This window comes from Capsella rubella, unplaced genomic scaffold (assembly GCF_000375325.1).
Source record: "Capsella rubella cultivar Monte Gargano unplaced genomic scaffold, Caprub1_0 scaffold_2, whole genome shotgun sequence".
Taxonomy (NCBI): domain Eukaryota; kingdom Viridiplantae; phylum Streptophyta; class Magnoliopsida; order Brassicales; family Brassicaceae; genus Capsella; species Capsella rubella.
This window is the reverse complement of record NW_006238922.1, coordinates 3,284,009-3,301,030: the sequence shown is the minus strand read 5'-3', so window position 1 is coordinate 3,301,030 and position 17,022 is coordinate 3,284,009. Positions and strand designations below refer to the sequence as shown.

Genomic DNA, 17,022 nt, shown 5'->3' with positions numbered 1-17,022 from the left:
TTTTTGGCAGGAAACCGGAAAATCACATTTTTGCGCGAAAAACAGAAAATCATATTTTTGGCGAAAAAACATAAAATCACATTTTTTACGGAAAAACGGAAAATCACGTTTTTGGCGGAAAAAACAGAAAATTAAAAACAACTTTCCTCCTGTTTGGGCTACCAATCATGGAGTAATATTTTTTTTTGACGGGTTCAGAAATTACCATTTTGGGGGAATAAAACTGAAATTATTAGTCATATATTATAATTAAATTAATGAAAAAAAATTTTGAAATGCGAAACTTAAGAAAAATATGCAGTGCAAACAAGCCGATCGACTTAATCACAACTAAAAGTTTTCCTTTCTTGATACTTGAATTTAAAAAGTTCTTATGTTTGAAAATTACACAAATTATTGTTAAAAAAATGCTAAAAACTTTAAATAACAAACACCCATTAGACATGCTCTTAACTACACAAATCTTCCCTGCACCGGTTTAGCCCTACAAAACAAATAATTGACATTAATCAAAGCTACTAAGACTGTTCATTTGTCTCCTTCTATACATTTTATCATGAAGAATCTGTGAACACCAATAGAAATAAAGACCTGTTCCAACACATAAACATCTGTTCGTGGAGAAATTTTCAACGAATTAATTTACATGAACACAAACCAGTAAAATAAGACCAACACATAATTAAACATGTTTCTTATTCCGTTTGTATAATTATTCAATTGCATTGCTCTTAGCCTCTGTGTTTCTATTGTTTTTCTTGTACCTCAAATTGTTTTCATTTCTGTGTGGTAACCATGTAAAAATATATAAACAAACCAGGAAAATAAGTTAACAACTTTACAAATTACCCGTAAATTAACTAAAATTAATCACACATAGGAAACTATAAGAACAAAGTGTTATTGCATGCATTAGTTACTAATTTGGCTTTGATATAGATTAAGCCCACAATTTGTTTTTGAATTTAATGTTAAATTATATTCAAATAAAAATTTAACCTCAAATTTGTACAACAAGTGCAATAATTGTTTTAAGAAAAACTGGAAAATGACTCTAAAACAAGACTAAATACGAGACTGAATCCAACGTTGAAAGACATCATCATATTGTCGACCGCCCGCTCTTCAAATTGTGGAAAGCTGATATTTGACTTGCTTATCTATCCATCCCGTGAGCCGATTTGCAGGAGTTTGAATTTCTCTGTGTCGTCCTCCATTGAACTTTTATGTTAGCTCATGAAATTTCTCATGCATCATATTACCCAATATGATGGACCTAAGGAGCTATTCTCACTCTCTTTTTTCCTTGTGTGGAAGAACATGAGTCGGGTAAAGGATCATTTTCAACCTGTACAATTTCGAAAATGCATTTTTTTACCTCAACTTTGATATAGTGTCGATTGATGTTTGCCAATAATCTGTATCAATCATTTTTCTACCACCGTATTGATTAATGTTTACAAATTTCAAACGTATTATACGGAAATCCAAAGCCTCTTGGATTTTGTTTTTATATTTTTTAATTAATATGGATAAATAACATATATTGTTCAAAACAGTCATCAATAATTGAAAGATAAATCGCCATGTTTTTTATAAACGAATATGTTTGATCAGATTTCACAATCTGAAAGACAGAAGGAGCCAAGACATGACAGTTAAAAGTGTTGGATACTGTACTACGTAAAGCTTTGGTCTAATTAGACCATCAGTGAGATCTTTGAAAATCCAACCACCGGTTGTCAAAACCCTAACAATAAGTTTGAATGGTGGTAGTATCTGCGTGGAAGCTTATCCTCCTCTCCTCCAAGATACTATGGTTCGAGAAATTTGCATATACACCATTATCAAAACTGATTAACAGGATATTCGAACCAGATAATCATTAAAAGCCACATTTTCTAGTCTACTAAATTAATAAAATCCATGTAAACACGTATAAAGTTACATGTTACCAAGTGGTAATAACTCAATTGGTAAAAACTTCCGGTAAAAGCTTAAAAGTTGCCGATTCGAGAAGCGCTTGTGACGAAACTATATAACTATATAACATACTTTAGTCTCGGACCTGAGATAATGTATGAGATTCGACCCAGAACCTCTATGACTATTAAAAAGAAAAAAAAGGTTACATGTTAACATATCATCGATAGACTTAACGCATGACGTGATCATATAAACTGTTTACTTTGAAACCAAATTTTATATAATAATATAGACATCAAATCTTATTCAAAATCAAAGTAGACCGGAGCGTTTACTCATATTTTTTTCCAAATACGACACTGAACATGTTGTGGAAATTGGTTAGATCTATTTGCAACACACGTTTTAACCTTTCGACACAAAACACTATTCAATTACAAGTCCTTTCTTGTCCTCTGGTTAAACCTTCTTAGCAAAACCCATGAGGCGTGCTGTTATACACGTATAAGTATTGAATTATAAACACACATACGTACAAGATCTAAACTATCTTTGGAACTATTACTAGCTAGCTAGTACTATTTCAACGGCTACGGTGAGAGCTAGCTTAGACGTCCTGCCAAAGATTTATAGACGATTCCGTCTGTTATTACCTCTATTGCTTCATTGATGTACTATACGCCCAAAATACACGTATGCAACATAAATTGATACATGACAAAACCAATGGACCATAACTTATGGTAATAACGACAAGAGAGAGGAGCGATGATACTGAGATACGAAAAAGTGGTGAAAGTGTCCATGCATTTTTGTTTTTGTCACATGCATTGCTAGTTCGACCCTATTAAAAAAAATATTACTTGCCAAAAAATTTCAATATAAAACATTTTCCTAATAAATTAATTTATAAACCGTAGTAAATAAATTATAAAATTTCTTTATGAATTGAAATTCAATTGATTTTGGGAATATATATATTCTCAACACCTTAATTACATAGGCTCAAACAAACCAAAACTAAAGAACATTATTTACATAAAGACTTAACAACGGTTCGGAATGCAATTTGCATACCAAAGAGTATGTTTTTACATTGAATTGACGAGATATTTTAACTATAAAAAAAAGAAGAAACATATACTATATATATACAATAATTCATAAGTAATTGTTTTATTTGTCTTTCGTGTGATTGTTCTTCTTACACGTTACGTTATATATTACATTCTTCTAAAATGATTTTTATCTGGCTTTGCTAATAGACTCATCATACTATCGTTCTTGAGCCAGACTAGTCAGTTTTTACTGACAAATAACACTAGTCACGTAAATATATATATATATATATATACTAATAAAATATATATATACTAATAAAATATATATATGTATATATTTTATGAACTTCGATTTTCAGTCAGATATGAGTTACTTTTGGCATTTTTTTGTATTAACTAGCCATTTTATGAAATGGATTTAAATTACTTTATACTAATTATATATAGACTAATTAATAACAAGGAATACATTTATTACTATTATTATTATTACCTTTTTTTGTAATGATAGGTACAATTTGTTTAGGGTTAGGGAATGTAGATATAATTTGTATTACACTGCACTTACAAATTCTCCAGCTTATATATGTTGAAACATCATCGATGATATAGATGGAGAAACACATAAAATAATATGATTTATATTAAATTAAAAAATATATATGTTTAAAAGTTTGTGGTTCGTACGTATAGACATATAGTCTTCATCATATCAAAATTAAAGAGTTCTTTTTAAAAAACGTCAACAAATTTTGTTCTTATATAACAAGTTAGATTTTCTAGAGAATAGAGTTTCTTGCATGGAGAAAAAAGAGTTCAAGTGAACAGAAGATGACATCAGTTGTCTCTTTTAGTGAGAGACGACAACATCTTTCGTTTTTACGATGGAGCTATCAACACTTTCGTGTAAACAAAAGTCATTGTCGCATAAATTATTGAAAATAACAAGACTCAGCACTTTTTCTTATAACATCCAAAAACATTTTACTAAAAGGAAAAATAGAAAAAACTTATTTGATTTTCCATTGTACTACTCATACTTTAGGTTTTCGTTGGTCAAATACATTTATTCTATAAAAAAATGAAAATATTTATACTTCGAAATAAAGCTCTTTAATTAATTTTGCTAAAAAAAATATTTCCTTCTATTATTGTATCGAATCAATCTAATAACTTGATTTATTTTATGTTAAAACGTGGCTAATAATTATAGTTTCAAGTATCCAAAAACTAGCCACTATTTTGATTGCTAAACTAAAAGAACTAGAGAGAAGACCCGCGCGTTGCGCAGAGTTATTTGTTATGATTTTTTTTAACGTTCCTCTATTTGATATTATATTTTCAAAGATTTGTTTTTGTATGTACAATTTAGTCAAATCAATCTAATAACTTAATTTATTTTATGTTTAAACGTGGCTAATAACTATAGTTACAAGTATCCAAAAACTAGCCACTATTTTGACCGTTAAACTAAAAGAATTATCTTTGAAGTTGTTGCATTTAAATAAAATAAAAAAAAATATATGACTTAAGTCAGCTAATATAAATATTTTTATAATCATATTTACACATTTGCTACTAATTTTTTACTTAAATTAATGCTCCTGCTATTTATGCAAGAAATTTCTTTTAAGGAAAAATACGATTTTTTCCTTTACAATAATATAAATTATTTTATAAATTCCAAATTCCAAATTCCAAACACATCAATCATTTATTTTTAAACAAAGAAACACATACAGAATCACAAAACTCTTAATAAAATGCTTAAAATAGTAGTTTATATAGAAAAATACACACTAAATTCGAAAACAAACCCATAGACAAATGCAACACAAACAGCCATAAACACTATTCAAATTCTCCATCGAACATGTTCCAAAGTTGCTCAACGTCAAACCCCAAGGTGAGACCTTTCTCTGTTGCCGTCACTTCTCTGACTAAGTCATCTACCTCTTGGGTCTCCTCTAGTAAATTCTCCAACCATATATGATCTTCATCAATTAAATTATTCGAATGCTCAGCTTTCTCCTTATCTTTGTTACATGTCATATTATTCTCACAAACCTTATTGTTATTGATTCCAAAGCTTGGTGTAATAACGTTAACTTTTGGCCGGCCATTGAGACTGCTGGAGCCATTGTTAACTAAGAAGGATCGAGGTCGAGGCTTATAAACATTGATTTTTTGGGCTGGTGTGGTAGGATGAGAAGTAATGTTTCTCTTTTTAATCTGAGTAATCTTACAACATGGTTCATGCTTCTTACTAAGATGAGTGTTCCAAAAATTCTTGACATCATTCGCGGTCCGGCCAGGCAATCGACCAGCAATCAAAGACCACCTAAGCAAGTTAAAGCGACTTGTCCTTATGAGTTATCAGTTTGAAACATGATAACATAATTCTGACCGCGAGTTAGGTACCTGTTTCCTAGAAGCCTATGAAGGCGAAGAAGCAGATCCACTTCATCCGAGCTAAGTTTGCCTCTCTTGATATTTGGTTTCAGATAGTTCAACCATCTTAGCCTACAACTCTTCCTGCACCGGTTCAGCCCTACAAAACATAACTACTATTACTAAGACAGCTTTTTTGTCCCCTTGTATATTTTTATCAAGAAGAATCTATGCACACCAATAGAAATACAGAACTGTTCAACCACGTACTTAAGTTTTCGAACAGAATTTTTCAGTGAATATATTTACAAAAGGACAAACCAATAAAGGAATTAAAAGACTTCACTGAGGTCGGCATCGTTTTTTCTTTCCAAGAAGAAGCTAAGCGACGTAAAGAAAAGCCACTTTGTGCCTAAAAAAGTACTCTCAAGTACTGAGGTAAATTATTGAAGATTGGTTCGCGTCTAAGTGTATGAGTTTCGACCCAAAACTTCTTATTTACGAAAAGAAAATAAGTATCATAAGAAAATATTTACGAAAAAACTGATTTATGAAGAAACCTCGAATACGATGAAAATGATTTGTTCATTAAAACAAAAGGAAAAACATTGAGCGAAGAATATTTCATATAGTGCTTAAATATAAGTGTGTGTGTGTGTGTAAACAACATACCAGCTCTTAAAGGAACTTGGTGCCATTTGCCTTCTCCAAACTTATTAATGCACTGTCTCAAGAGACTATCTTCTTCAGCAGTCCATGAACCTTTTCGCAACACTTTGGTCGACGAACCCTCCATGGAACAAAGATAAGAAGTCAAGGAAGAGAAGGGTTATTGTGGCTTCACAAATAACTTGAGAGAACTTATAGAGTGAGAGTGTATGAGGGAATATATAAAGGACCCGTGAGGGGCTTAGAGAAGCAACGTGCATGTTTGATATCCACATTTCATGGTTTAGCTGTCGTGCTTAATTTGCTAAGTGATTGTTTGGTTACTGATAAAAAGGTGCTTAGCATCTTACTAGCATCTTCATCCTTTGTCAGTACTTGAAATTTTAAAAATAAAAATAAAAAAACATGTGTCTTAATAAAATTTGGAGAGACGACGATTAATGATTGGTTATGATTAATATATTATGACAAGAGAGATGTGATTGAAGATAAACACGTGATGGACATACGTAGGTCATAGGAGGTGACGTGCATGTTTGTTAACCACATTGCATGTTTTTTTACTGTCGTGCTTAATTTGATAAGTTATATTGTTTGGTTACTGATTTTGGACTAAAGAAAAGGTTCATAGCATCCAGATAGTATCTTCATCCCTTTTCAGTACTTACATAAAAACAAAACATGTTTCTTAGCAAAATTAGGAGAAGGTATTAATAATTGGTTATGGTCTTAAAATTACAGTTTGGCTTGGGATTTTTTTTTTTTTGAATAACTCAAAGTAAATCTCCAGACCTACGTAAGGATCTGAGACTAATTCTTGGGGAGAGGGTATCACACGAGTAGAATCCCCCAGTTTTTCAAATGGTCCTTAAGCAATAGGCCCATATTCATATGGCCAAAGGGATAAAACTAGCAGCGTCTGGGGATAATTGATCTCTGGCCTACACCAACATAGCGACTCTTCCAACAGAATAGAACCACTAGCCCACCACCTCTGGTTGGCTTGGGATTTTCCCGGTTAACAAACAATAAAAGTTGACAAAAATAAGAGTACACAGTTTTGGGATCTTCTATATCATCAAAATCTTCATTATAATTTTCAAGTGTTATGTTGTTGATTATCTAATTTTGGTTAAGATTTCAAAAATAAGTACAGTAAAACCTCTATAAATTAATAATGTTGGGACCATGAAAATCTATTAATTTATAGAGGTATTAATTTATCGATAAATTAATCATTATTAATTTATAGAGAGATTTTCCTAATTTGAAAGTTTTTTCAGAAAAATATTTAAAAATGAGATTTAATCATGATAATTACTATTTTATATAATCAATTACAAAGAAAATAATAATTATTATGTCTTGAAAGAGAATGCTAACAATTTTTGATATAGAAAAATATTAGAAATAAACTCTAACAAAAACTAACGTGTTTATATATACATATATTTTGAAAATTTTACTTAATTATTAATTTATAATATTATTGGGACCATATATTTACAAAGGATTTTCAAAAAAATTATTATCTTATTATTTTATCGAAATATGTCTAAAATTACACTGGTCCCAACTTGGGACCGGAGAAATTTATTAATTTATAGCGATTATTAATTTATCGAGTATTAATTTATAGAGGTTTTACTGTAACTTGATCTTCATTTGATATTAAACATTAAAATTTAAGAATCTGATACAGACTTTATAATTATCAAAATTTTGAGATATAATTTTAGCTTTTTTGTCAAATTATGTATACAAAATACAGCTATTTTTATTGTTGTTGTTAAAGATACAATATATAGCTTTCACTAGATATAACATATTTTTGAAAGAATTTACAAATGTTAAATTTCAAAGATCATTGCACATAGGCCTGCGACTTCGGTTTCTTCGGGTATTTCGGTTTCGGTTTTTCGGTTTTTCGGTTACTTCGAAAAATGAAAACTCTTCCGAAACTAACAGAATATGACTTCGGTTCGGTTCGGTTCGGACACGGTTATTTCGGTAAATAAAACACGGTTACAAAACTCTTTAAAAAAAAAAAAAAAACATCAGGAAAACGAAGAATCACACAACGGGCGGTGAGATCTGATCGATGGTGCTACTAGTATCGCTCTGAAAGGCGAAGAAGATGATGAATTGATTATGAGTATGATAATAAAAGACATAAATCGAAAGAAGATGGTGATGATAATGATGATAATGATGAAGAAAGAGAAGATAATGGTAGATGGAAGAGGATTAGGAAGAAGAAGGTGATGATAACGATGAGAGGATGATGAATGAAAGAATAAGGAGAAGATAATGATGATGAACTGAAGTAGAAGAAGAAGAAAAAAGAAAAAAAGATATGAGGAAGAAGAAGAATCGTGGTTGCCCAGAAGAAAAAAATACAAAAGCAATGAAATGAGGAAGAAGGTGAGAAGAATGAAGGCTAGACAAAAATATAAGGTTAGGGTTTTCTTCTTTTCGGTTAACCGTTCGGTTCGAGCGAACCGAACCGAAAATCTCGGTTAACCGAATTTAAATTATAACCATTCCGATCGGTTATGATCAATTAGTATGAACCGAACCGATTTGTCCTAATCTCGGTTCGGTTCGGTTCGGACAAATCGGTTCGGTTCGGATTCCCAGGCCTAATTGCACATATCGAGTGAGATCTTTTCAACAACCTATCATGTATATAACATAACTGTAGCAGCATGTCTTTCCAAATGATTGGGCGTGTCCTAACATATAAATGGGCCAAGAAGCAAAACAAATTTTAGGCCTTAACTCAATTTATGAAAGAAAAATTCTTGAATCCTATTTATGAAACATGTTTAGAAATGATGTATGGGCTGTAAAGATATCATAACGTATTGTTTTAAATATAAAAATAAATAAGATAATTTATATTATATAAATTCAGTTACATAAATTTAATACTAAAAATATTATAGAGAAAATGACAAATATTAGAGCTTGTTATTTTTTTTTTTACTTTATGATATAATAATATTATATACGATATTGTAAACAATGTTCCGTTTGATTGGCTCATTTGAGTCGATCTTTTAGTATGAAGCTGACAAAAAAATATATATATTATATACGATAGTACGGTAAAAGTGGGAGGCGAAGTAGATTTTAGGCAAACATAATTGTTGGGAGAAAAAGAAAAAAAAACAATAATAATACATTTATTTTGTATCGTTTATCTTGTACTGAAAAATTATTTCACAGATTTAACAATATTTTATTTACTTCAAAACATTATTTATAGAAATTTAGGTAGACAAATAAAAAATTTATATATGTTTTTTTCTTTTATTGGAGAAAACTAATTCTTTCATATCCGTTAAAATTGAAACAAAACCTAAAAAGAGTGTATTTGAAATGTTTTTAAGCGAAAACCAATTTATGGTTAAATCTTATTGGCACATCCCCCAAATTGTAGATTCTGTTTCAACGAATATATAAAAGATAAAATCACATACATGAAAAACTTCATAACAAGATAACAACCAATCAATAGCATTACAAAAAAAACTACTAAAATATAACCATTAATTAATAACAAATATCAAGTTCAGTTTAATTGTTCATCAAGAAATGCTAACTCTATATAAGAAGATAATATAGGCTAACATTTCTCATTGTCTCCTATACAACAAGTATTGATAAACACCAAGGTTTTAATATCTCCATATATACCCCAAACAAAACAAAACAAAATGGTATGCATTGCTTATGCCTTTAAGACCTTGTGTTTATGTCTCTTTTTCATTGTCGTTGCAAGTCGTCCGACCGTTAAAACAAAAGTGTTTAACGTCCAACGCCACGGTTCGAAGCCGGACGGCAAAACTGATAATGCCAATGTATGTACACGTACAACACTTTTTTTAATTTAATTTTTATATCTCTATTTTATTTTTGAGATATCTAAACAAAGAAAAAGATAACTATCTATTTAAAATTTTCCTGATTTACTTAGTTTTATATTTATCATACATCATTCTCAATGCATACATAATTAGGCATTCACAAGTGTATGGAGCCGTGCATGTGCAAGAAGAAGTGGAAGAAGTAAAATCTATGTACCGAAAGGAACTTTCTATCTTGGTGGTGTAGAGTTTGTTGGTCCATGCAAAAACCCTATTGAATTTGTCATTGATGGAACTTTATTGGCTTCTGCAAACCCTAGCGACATTAAGCAAGACACCTGGATTAACTTTAGGTACATCAATGATCTCTCCATCTCTGGTTTTGGTACACTTGACGGCCAAGGAAAAAAGTCATGGCCACTCAATGACTGTAACAAAAACTCTAATTGTCCTAAACTAGCTATGGTAATTTCTTTAACCTTTTCACTTATTGCATTATTTTCAAAAATATGCTTCTTATTTACATTTAAAGCTTAGTACAAAACATGTCATATGATACTTATACAATGAAAATAATTTGATTAGTCATTTTTCAGTATATGAGAAAGTAACAACTCTTTTGATAATTTGGTTTTTTGTCATAGACTATGGGATTTGCATTCGTGAACAACTCAAATATCAAAGACATAACATCACTCAACAGCAAAATGGGACATTTCAACTTCTTCTCGGTCCATCACTTCAACATTACTGGTGTCACTATAACAGCTCCAGGTGATAGTCCCAACACTGACGGTATAAAGATGGGTTCATGTAGTAACATTCGCATCTCAAACACAAACATTGGTACTGGAGATGATTGTATCGCTATTCTCTCTGGAACCACTAACCTTGATATCTCTAATGTCAAGTGTGGTCCTGGACATGGGATTAGTGTTGGAAGCTTAGGAAAGAACAAAGATGAGAAAGACGTGAAGGACTTAACGGTAAGAGACATTGTTTTCAATGGTACAAGTGATGGTATTAGGATCAAGACTTGGGAATCTTCAGCATCAAAGATCCTTGTTTCCAACTTTGTGTACGAGAACATTCAGATGATTGATGTTGAAAAACCAATCAACATTGATCAGAAGTATTGTCCCCATCCACCTTGTGAACATGCACAAAAGGTTAAATTTCTTAGTACAAAAATAGAAAGTTTCATTTTATTTACTTTGATCACAAGCAAGAACTAAACAAAGACAACTTGTATGTGATTCATTTTTATAGGGTGAGTCTCACGTACAGATCCAAGACCTTAAGTTAAAGAACATATATGGAACGTCGAAGAACAAAGTAGCTGTGAATTTGCAATGTAGCAAAAGCTTCCCATGCAAAAATGTTAAGCTAATTGACATTAATCTAAAGCATAACGGACTTAAGGGTGGTCCTTCCATTGCAATGTGTGAAAATGTTGATGGTTCCGCAAGTGGTAAGATGGTTCCTAAACATTGTCTGAATTGATTCGACCGTCCATCAAAACAATGGTGATTTGTTGTTTAAATTATTTTCAATTATGTATATATAATTGCGTCATTAATTGGTGTATTTACGAGTATCTTTTTGTGTTATAACCGAAATCATAAAAATGTACATGTATGTTTATTTTTATGACTCAAGATCCATTATCTAGTATAAAATTTTCATTTTCTCATAGTTAAATTTAAACTATTGACAAAAAAAAAAAGAAAACCAAAGAAATTACAAGTTCATTTCTTTGGACCAAAATTAATTCTTATCATACACCAAATTAACGTAGCACAAATTATTCCTAAAATTTGATACACTAACTTTGTCTAACAAGAAAAATTAAGGGGGTGTTATTGAATTGATGATTTCTATGTATTTTAAAGTAACTGAATTTGAAAGTACTTAAAAGGATTTTGATAGATTCATTACAAAACCGATGGATTTTAATGTATTTTCACTACAGATTATAATCATTAATTAATTTAAAAAAGTAACTGCTCTGTATTATAAAAAGGAAAAATCAGATCTAAATTATGTTTGTTTCGTGACGACTCTGACGACTCCGAGACGGCAACATCGGTTCTTCGTAGGAAAAGGATCAAAATAACAAACAACATAAAAGATTTAGTATGTTGCAAATAAAATGTTGAAGGGATCTGTGGATTTATTTTCCTAATGAAGCATCTGTTTCTCTGTTTTTAAAGTCATGATCATTGTTCTTCTTCTTCCTCCTTCCCAGCAAAGTTCTCCGCTTGAAGATGCCATGGTGGATCTTGCACTTATTCATCATTTAAATTCCTTACATGCTTTATAGATTCTCGGTTATAGATAGAAGAAGAAGAAATAATTTTAAAAATATTTATTCGCTTATAGTTTTCTATGAACTACATCCAAATCAGAGAGAAAAGGCTCGTATTTGCTTTACTCATGTTTTAGACAAAAGAATACATTAAAATCCTTTCCAACCAAAATACAACAAAATCAAACTCATATTGAATAACAGTGGATTGTGTTGTACTTTATCAAATACATAATTGAATAACAGCAGATTTTAAAATACATTAGAATCCATTAAAATACACTATTCAATAACCCCCACTAAGTCTAATGGGCCAAATTGAAATGTTTTATGAACCAAAACTAAGATAACAGTAAAGTGTAGTGGACCAAATGTTCTAAGATTTGAATTAATTTTGGATTGGTCCCATTTTAGATTACATTTTCTTTTTTTTTAACAAAAAAAAACATTTTCTTGAATCCCATCTATAAAAAGTGACATATATTAGGTTTTTGCTAACCAAACAAAAAACTTAAGCCTAATATAATGGACCAAATTGAAATGTTTTACGACCAAAACTTAGATAACATTAAAGTATAATGGACCAAATTTTCTAAGATTTGAATTAATTTTGGATTGGTCCCATTTTAGATTACATTTTCTTGAATCCCATCTATAAAAAGTGACATATATTAGTTTTTTGGGACAGGTTTTTTTCTTTATTTTAAATAATACTATAAAAAATAAAGGAAAATTTGGTTCCATATATGAATTATAAATCAAAGGTAAATCTTAAAATTCATATTCTAAAATCCAAAGTTTATAAAACCTTGAAAAATAAAATCAAAATTTTCTAAATATTCTACTAAAGAAAAGTCAAGAGTTTTATTATAACAATATTTTTTTCAATTCTTGGACTTAGAAAAATTAGCAATGAGGAAAAACAAAGACGTGGCACCAACGCGTGAGCCTCAGCGTCACATCCGTGTGACTCGTTTAAGAGAGTAAGTCTTTATCTCTTACTTTAAAGTCTTCCTATAAATATAACCAAAACACATCTCATAGATCACTTTACAGATCGGTTCGCTCGTCTTTCTCCAAACACAAGAACAACTTTTCAAGGTACATAAGTTCATTTTCTTCTCTTCAATTCTTAATTTGATCTCTGTTAAAAGTATTTGGTTCTTATAAAGATTCCTTGAATTTCAAGTTTTCTGTATTAGTCATCTTCTTGATAGATCTCAGATTTTGGGTTTGTTATGATCTAGTGCCATTAGCTTGGTAGGTTTTTTTTTGTTTAGTCTCATCTTAAATATAGTGATTCAATCTCTGCCTAACCCAAACAATGGTTCTATACTCTGGTTTTTTGTTGGTTGACTCAATCGGAGAGTTTCTTGGAGTTCTTGATTTGGAGTATGGAACATTCTTGTTCATTTTTTCCTTAAGGAATGGTCTTGCTTTGTAGTAGACTTATGTTTTGTAGTTGTTCCGATCATGTTTATTGGTAATCGTTGGCTCTTTTTTTTTGGTAATCGTTGGTTCATTAAAACATGTGTGTGACAGGTTTAGATGACCAACTACCAAAAAGTTTCGATGTTGAAAAATGTGTTGGTGAACCATTGATTATCAAATGTTTATGAAAATTTATTGCTGAACGCGTGAACCAATGACTATAAATTGAAAACGATTTGGTTGCTGGCTAATCGCTAATCGCTAGCAACCTCGAAACGAAAAGGGCCATAGGCACAATACATTAGTCCTCTAGCTTAGTAGCTCTTTTTCATAGTAATGAATTTTGTTATACTAAGTTGTTTCTTTTTGTATTTATAGTAGAAAAATTATGGCATCGAAAGAAGAAATTGTCAAGGAAGAGAAACTTCATGTCAAAATGAAGACAGAGGAAGTGGATACAAAGGAGAAGGGAGAGAATGTTGAGTTGGAGATGGACGTGAAGGCGAAGTCTATTGAGAAGGTTAAAACAAAGAAGGAGGAGGAGAGTGGAGAGAAATCAAAGAAGAAAAAGGACAAGAAGGATGACTCAAAAGATAAAGATGAGAAACATGACAAGAAGAAAGATGGAAAAGTTGTCTCCAAGAAACATGAAGAAGGCCATGGAGATGTCGAGGTCAAAGACAGTGATGTAAAAGTGAAAGAGGAAGAGAAGGAACAGAAGAAGAAAAAGAAGGACAAAGAGAGTAAACATGAGGATGTACCACAAGGAAAGGAGGAGGTAGAAGAAGAAAAGGATGGTAAAAAGAAGAAGAAGAAAGAGAAGGATGAATCAGGATTAGAGGAAAAGAAGAAGAAAGATGATAAAGAGAAGAAACATGAGGATGTATCACAACAAAAGGAGGAGTTAGAGGAAGAAGATGGTAAAAAGAAGAAGAAGAAGAAAGAGAAGGATGAATCAGGAACAGAGGAAAAGAAGAAGAAAGATGATAAAGAGAAGAAACATGAGGATGTATCACAACAAAAGGAGTTAGAAGAAGAAGATGATAAAAAGAAGAAGAAGAAGAAAGAGAAGGATGAATCAGGATCAGAGGAAAAGGATAAGAAAACTGATAAAGAGAAGAAACATGAGGATGTATCAGAACAAAAGGAGGAGTTAGAAGAAGAAGATGGTAAAAAGAAGAAGAAGAAAGAGAAGGATGAATCAGGATCAAAACAAAACAAGAAGAAGGAAGATAAAGAGAAGAAACATGAGGATGTATCACAAGAAAAAGAGTTAGAAGAAGAAGATGATAAAAAGAAGAAGAAGAAAGAGAAGGATGAATCAGGATCAGAGGGAAAGAAGAAGAAGGAAGATAAAGAGAAGAAACATGAGGATGTTTCACAAGAAAAGGAGGAGTTAGAGGAAGAAGATGGTAAAAAGAAGAAGAAGAAAGAGAAGGATGAATCAGGAACAGAGGAAAAGAAGAAGAAGGCAGATAAAGAAACAAAACAGAAAGATGAATCCAAGGGTAAGAAAGACAAGAAGTTGAAAGGGAAGAAGGATGATGAGGCTGGGAAAGAAGATGATGCAGAAGATCATGAGATGAAAGAAGAAGAAGCGGAACATAAGGAGGGAAAGAAAAAGAAGAATAAAGGTAAGGGGAAGAAGAAGGAAACAGATGAGATATGTGAGAAAGAATCAAAAGATAAAGATGAGGATGAAGGAGAAACAAAGAAGAAAAAGGATAAGAAGGGGAAGGGTAAAAAGGATGACAAAGAAGACAAGAAGAAGGAGAAAAACCTTGAAACTGAAGTGGTGTCGAGAGATATTATATTAGAAGAACCAGAAGCTGAGAAGAAGAGTATCAAAGATGTGGAGGAAGAAGATGACAAGGAAGAGAAGAAGTCTAAAGGAGAAGGCGGTGAGAGTGAAGAGGGGAAGAAAAAGAAGAAGAAAGATAAAGGAAAGAACAAGAAGAAAGATACAAAGGAAACGAAAAAGACCGAGGTTGAAGAAGAGGAGAAAGATCATGCTAAGGATGTCAATATAGAAGGGTCAAAAGCTGAAGATGGTGATGAGGAAAAGGAGGGAAAAACAAAGAAAAAGGACAAGAAAGACAAAGATGGGAAGAAGAAGAAGGGTGGTAATGATATAACTAAGCTGAAATCGAAGCTGGAAAAGATCGATGAAAAAATCGGAGCCTTAATGGAGCAAAAGGCAGAAATCGAAAATCAGATTAAAGACGCAGAGGGAGAGCAATGTAACTGAACTTACTTATATGGACTTGGCAACATCCACAGAGAAGATGAGGCTACATGTTTCTTGGTATACGGTTGCACTTGACTTCAATTTGTATTTTACTATATTCTATTTATGTTGAGTTGTTATAAATTTCAAATTTTTTTTTTTGGCAAAATAATAAATTTTCTTTTCCTTTACTTAGATGATGTTTGTGACAACAACAACAAAAATGAACTACAAAAAGTTGCATTATTTATAGACATTTAAACTCAACCGATAATATGGATGTTAAATTGCTACCGAAACTGAGTTCAAATCCTATGTGCTATATTTTGTGAAAGGGTTAATCTACTTTTGTGGGATTGACACAAGTACTATCAAAGGAGTCATGAACCATAAAAGTTTTGGATCAAAAGTGATGCAGCGCATCTCCAAGATAAACATGTTGTTAGTCACGTTTGAGCTAATTCGTTATTTGGGTTGACGGGCTTAATATTTATTTGGGCTTTGAATGTTTTTTATTATTTGTCTCTTTTTTAGATTAGGGTTTTCATTCTCTTTCTCTTATTTAAAGAGACGTAACTTATTATTGTAATTAGTTTTGGATTATTGAAAAAAGAGTTTTCATAGAGCTTTGTCTAAAGCCTAGAGAGAAGGATTCTCAACCTAAAGAGCTTATTGTTTGAGAAGAGGATTCTCGCCCTATCCCTATTGTTTCTTCGTCAAGTTTTGACGTTCTAAGCAAGATCCGTTCGTGAATCCAAGTTCTCTTTGAGATCTAGCGTTCTCGTTCGTTATATAGCTTCTGTTCTCCATCAAAAAGCTCTAGTTATTATAGTAAGGATGTTATCATTGATGTATATGTGTTATTTATGGTAATGAAAACTCATCTAGAGCTTTTATAAACATACCCAAACATTTTCTCAAGACTTGACAAAGAGAAGAAGAGGAGACATGAGCATTGTGATTCCCAAAGAGAAAGCCTAATTCACGTTTACCATTCCGTTCCTTACGGCCAATGTATACTTTCACACAATACATATTTGGGTATTTTCTATTTTTCTTGTAACCTTAAGGTAAACAAATATTTCCAAAGCCACAGAAAGATTCTTGTCCTAATAGACTAATGGAGTAAATAGTTTT

The 17,022-nt window shown here is 31.5% G+C and overlaps 3 protein-coding genes across 4 annotated transcripts; 2 read left to right on the top strand and 1 right to left on the bottom strand.

Moving 5' to 3' along the window:
• Positions 1 to 4,680: 4,680 nt before the first annotated feature.
• LOC17895932 (transcription factor MYB114) lies at positions 4,681 to 6,217 on the bottom strand. Its single transcript, XM_006302682.2, has 3 exons — positions 6,051 to 6,217; positions 5,409 to 5,538; positions 4,681 to 5,328 (listed from the first exon to the last, which is right to left on the bottom strand). The coding sequence occupies exons 1-3, from the start codon at positions 6,172 to 6,174 to the stop codon at positions 4,839 to 4,841; spliced, it is 744 nt and encodes a 247-aa protein (XP_006302744.1). The 5' UTR covers positions 6,175 to 6,217; the 3' UTR covers positions 4,681 to 4,838.
• Positions 6,218 to 9,769: 3,552 nt separating this feature from the next.
• Positions 9,770 to 11,422, top strand: LOC17894364 (exopolygalacturonase). Of its 2 annotated transcripts, none has more exons than XM_023788318.1 (4): positions 9,770 to 9,913; positions 10,073 to 10,384; positions 10,564 to 11,088; positions 11,195 to 11,422. In XM_023788318.1, exons 1-4 carry the CDS (start codon positions 9,770 to 9,772, stop codon positions 11,420 to 11,422), a joined length of 1,209 nt encoding a protein of 402 aa, XP_023644086.1. The 2 variants fall into 2 exon arrangements, with proteins under 2 accessions (XP_023644086.1, XP_006301907.1); XM_006301845.1 differs by having other exon boundaries at positions 11,189 to 11,422.
• Positions 11,423 to 13,258: 1,836 nt separating this feature from the next.
• On the top strand, positions 13,259 to 16,043 carry LOC111832061 (DNA ligase 1). The gene is made up of 3 exons (XM_023788316.1): positions 13,259 to 13,328; positions 14,037 to 14,790; positions 15,007 to 16,043. Exons 2-3 carry the CDS (start codon positions 14,047 to 14,049, stop codon positions 15,904 to 15,906), a joined length of 1,644 nt encoding a protein of 547 aa, XP_023644084.1. The 5' UTR covers positions 13,259 to 13,328; positions 14,037 to 14,046; the 3' UTR covers positions 15,907 to 16,043.
• The last annotated feature ends 979 nt before the right edge of the window (positions 16,044 to 17,022 follow it).

Bases quoted from the DNA above. Each gene is read 5' to 3' on its own strand.
- LOC17895932 (XM_006302682.2), bottom strand. From the start codon at position 6,174: ATGGAGGGTTCGTCGACCAAAGTGTTGCGAAAAGGTTCATGGACTGCT. The intron at 5,539-6,050 runs GTATGTTGTTTA...TATGTTTTGTAG, and splicing joins CCAAGTTCCTTTAAGAGCTG to GGCTGAACCGGTGCAGGAAG. The intron at 5,329-5,408 runs GTACCTAACTCG...TAACTTGCTTAG, and splicing joins CATAGGCTTCTAGGAAACAG to GTGGTCTTTGATTGCTGGTC.
- LOC17894364 (XM_006301845.1), top strand. From the start codon at position 9,770: ATGGTATGCATTGCTTATGCCTTTAAGACCTTGTGTTTATGTCTCTTT. The intron at 10,385-10,563 runs GTAATTTCTTTA...TTTTTGTCATAG, and splicing joins ATTGTCCTAAACTAGCTATG to ACTATGGGATTTGCATTCGT. The intron at 11,089-11,188 runs GTTAAATTTCTT...TCATTTTTATAG, and splicing joins CTTGTGAACATGCACAAAAG to GGTGAGTCTCACGTACAGAT.
- LOC111832061 (XM_023788316.1), top strand. From the start codon at position 14,047: ATGGCATCGAAAGAAGAAATTGTCAAGGAAGAGAAACTTCATGTCAAA. The intron at 14,791-15,006 runs GTATCAGAACAA...AAGAAGAAGAAG, and splicing joins AAGAGAAGAAACATGAGGAT to GAAGATAAAGAGAAGAAACA.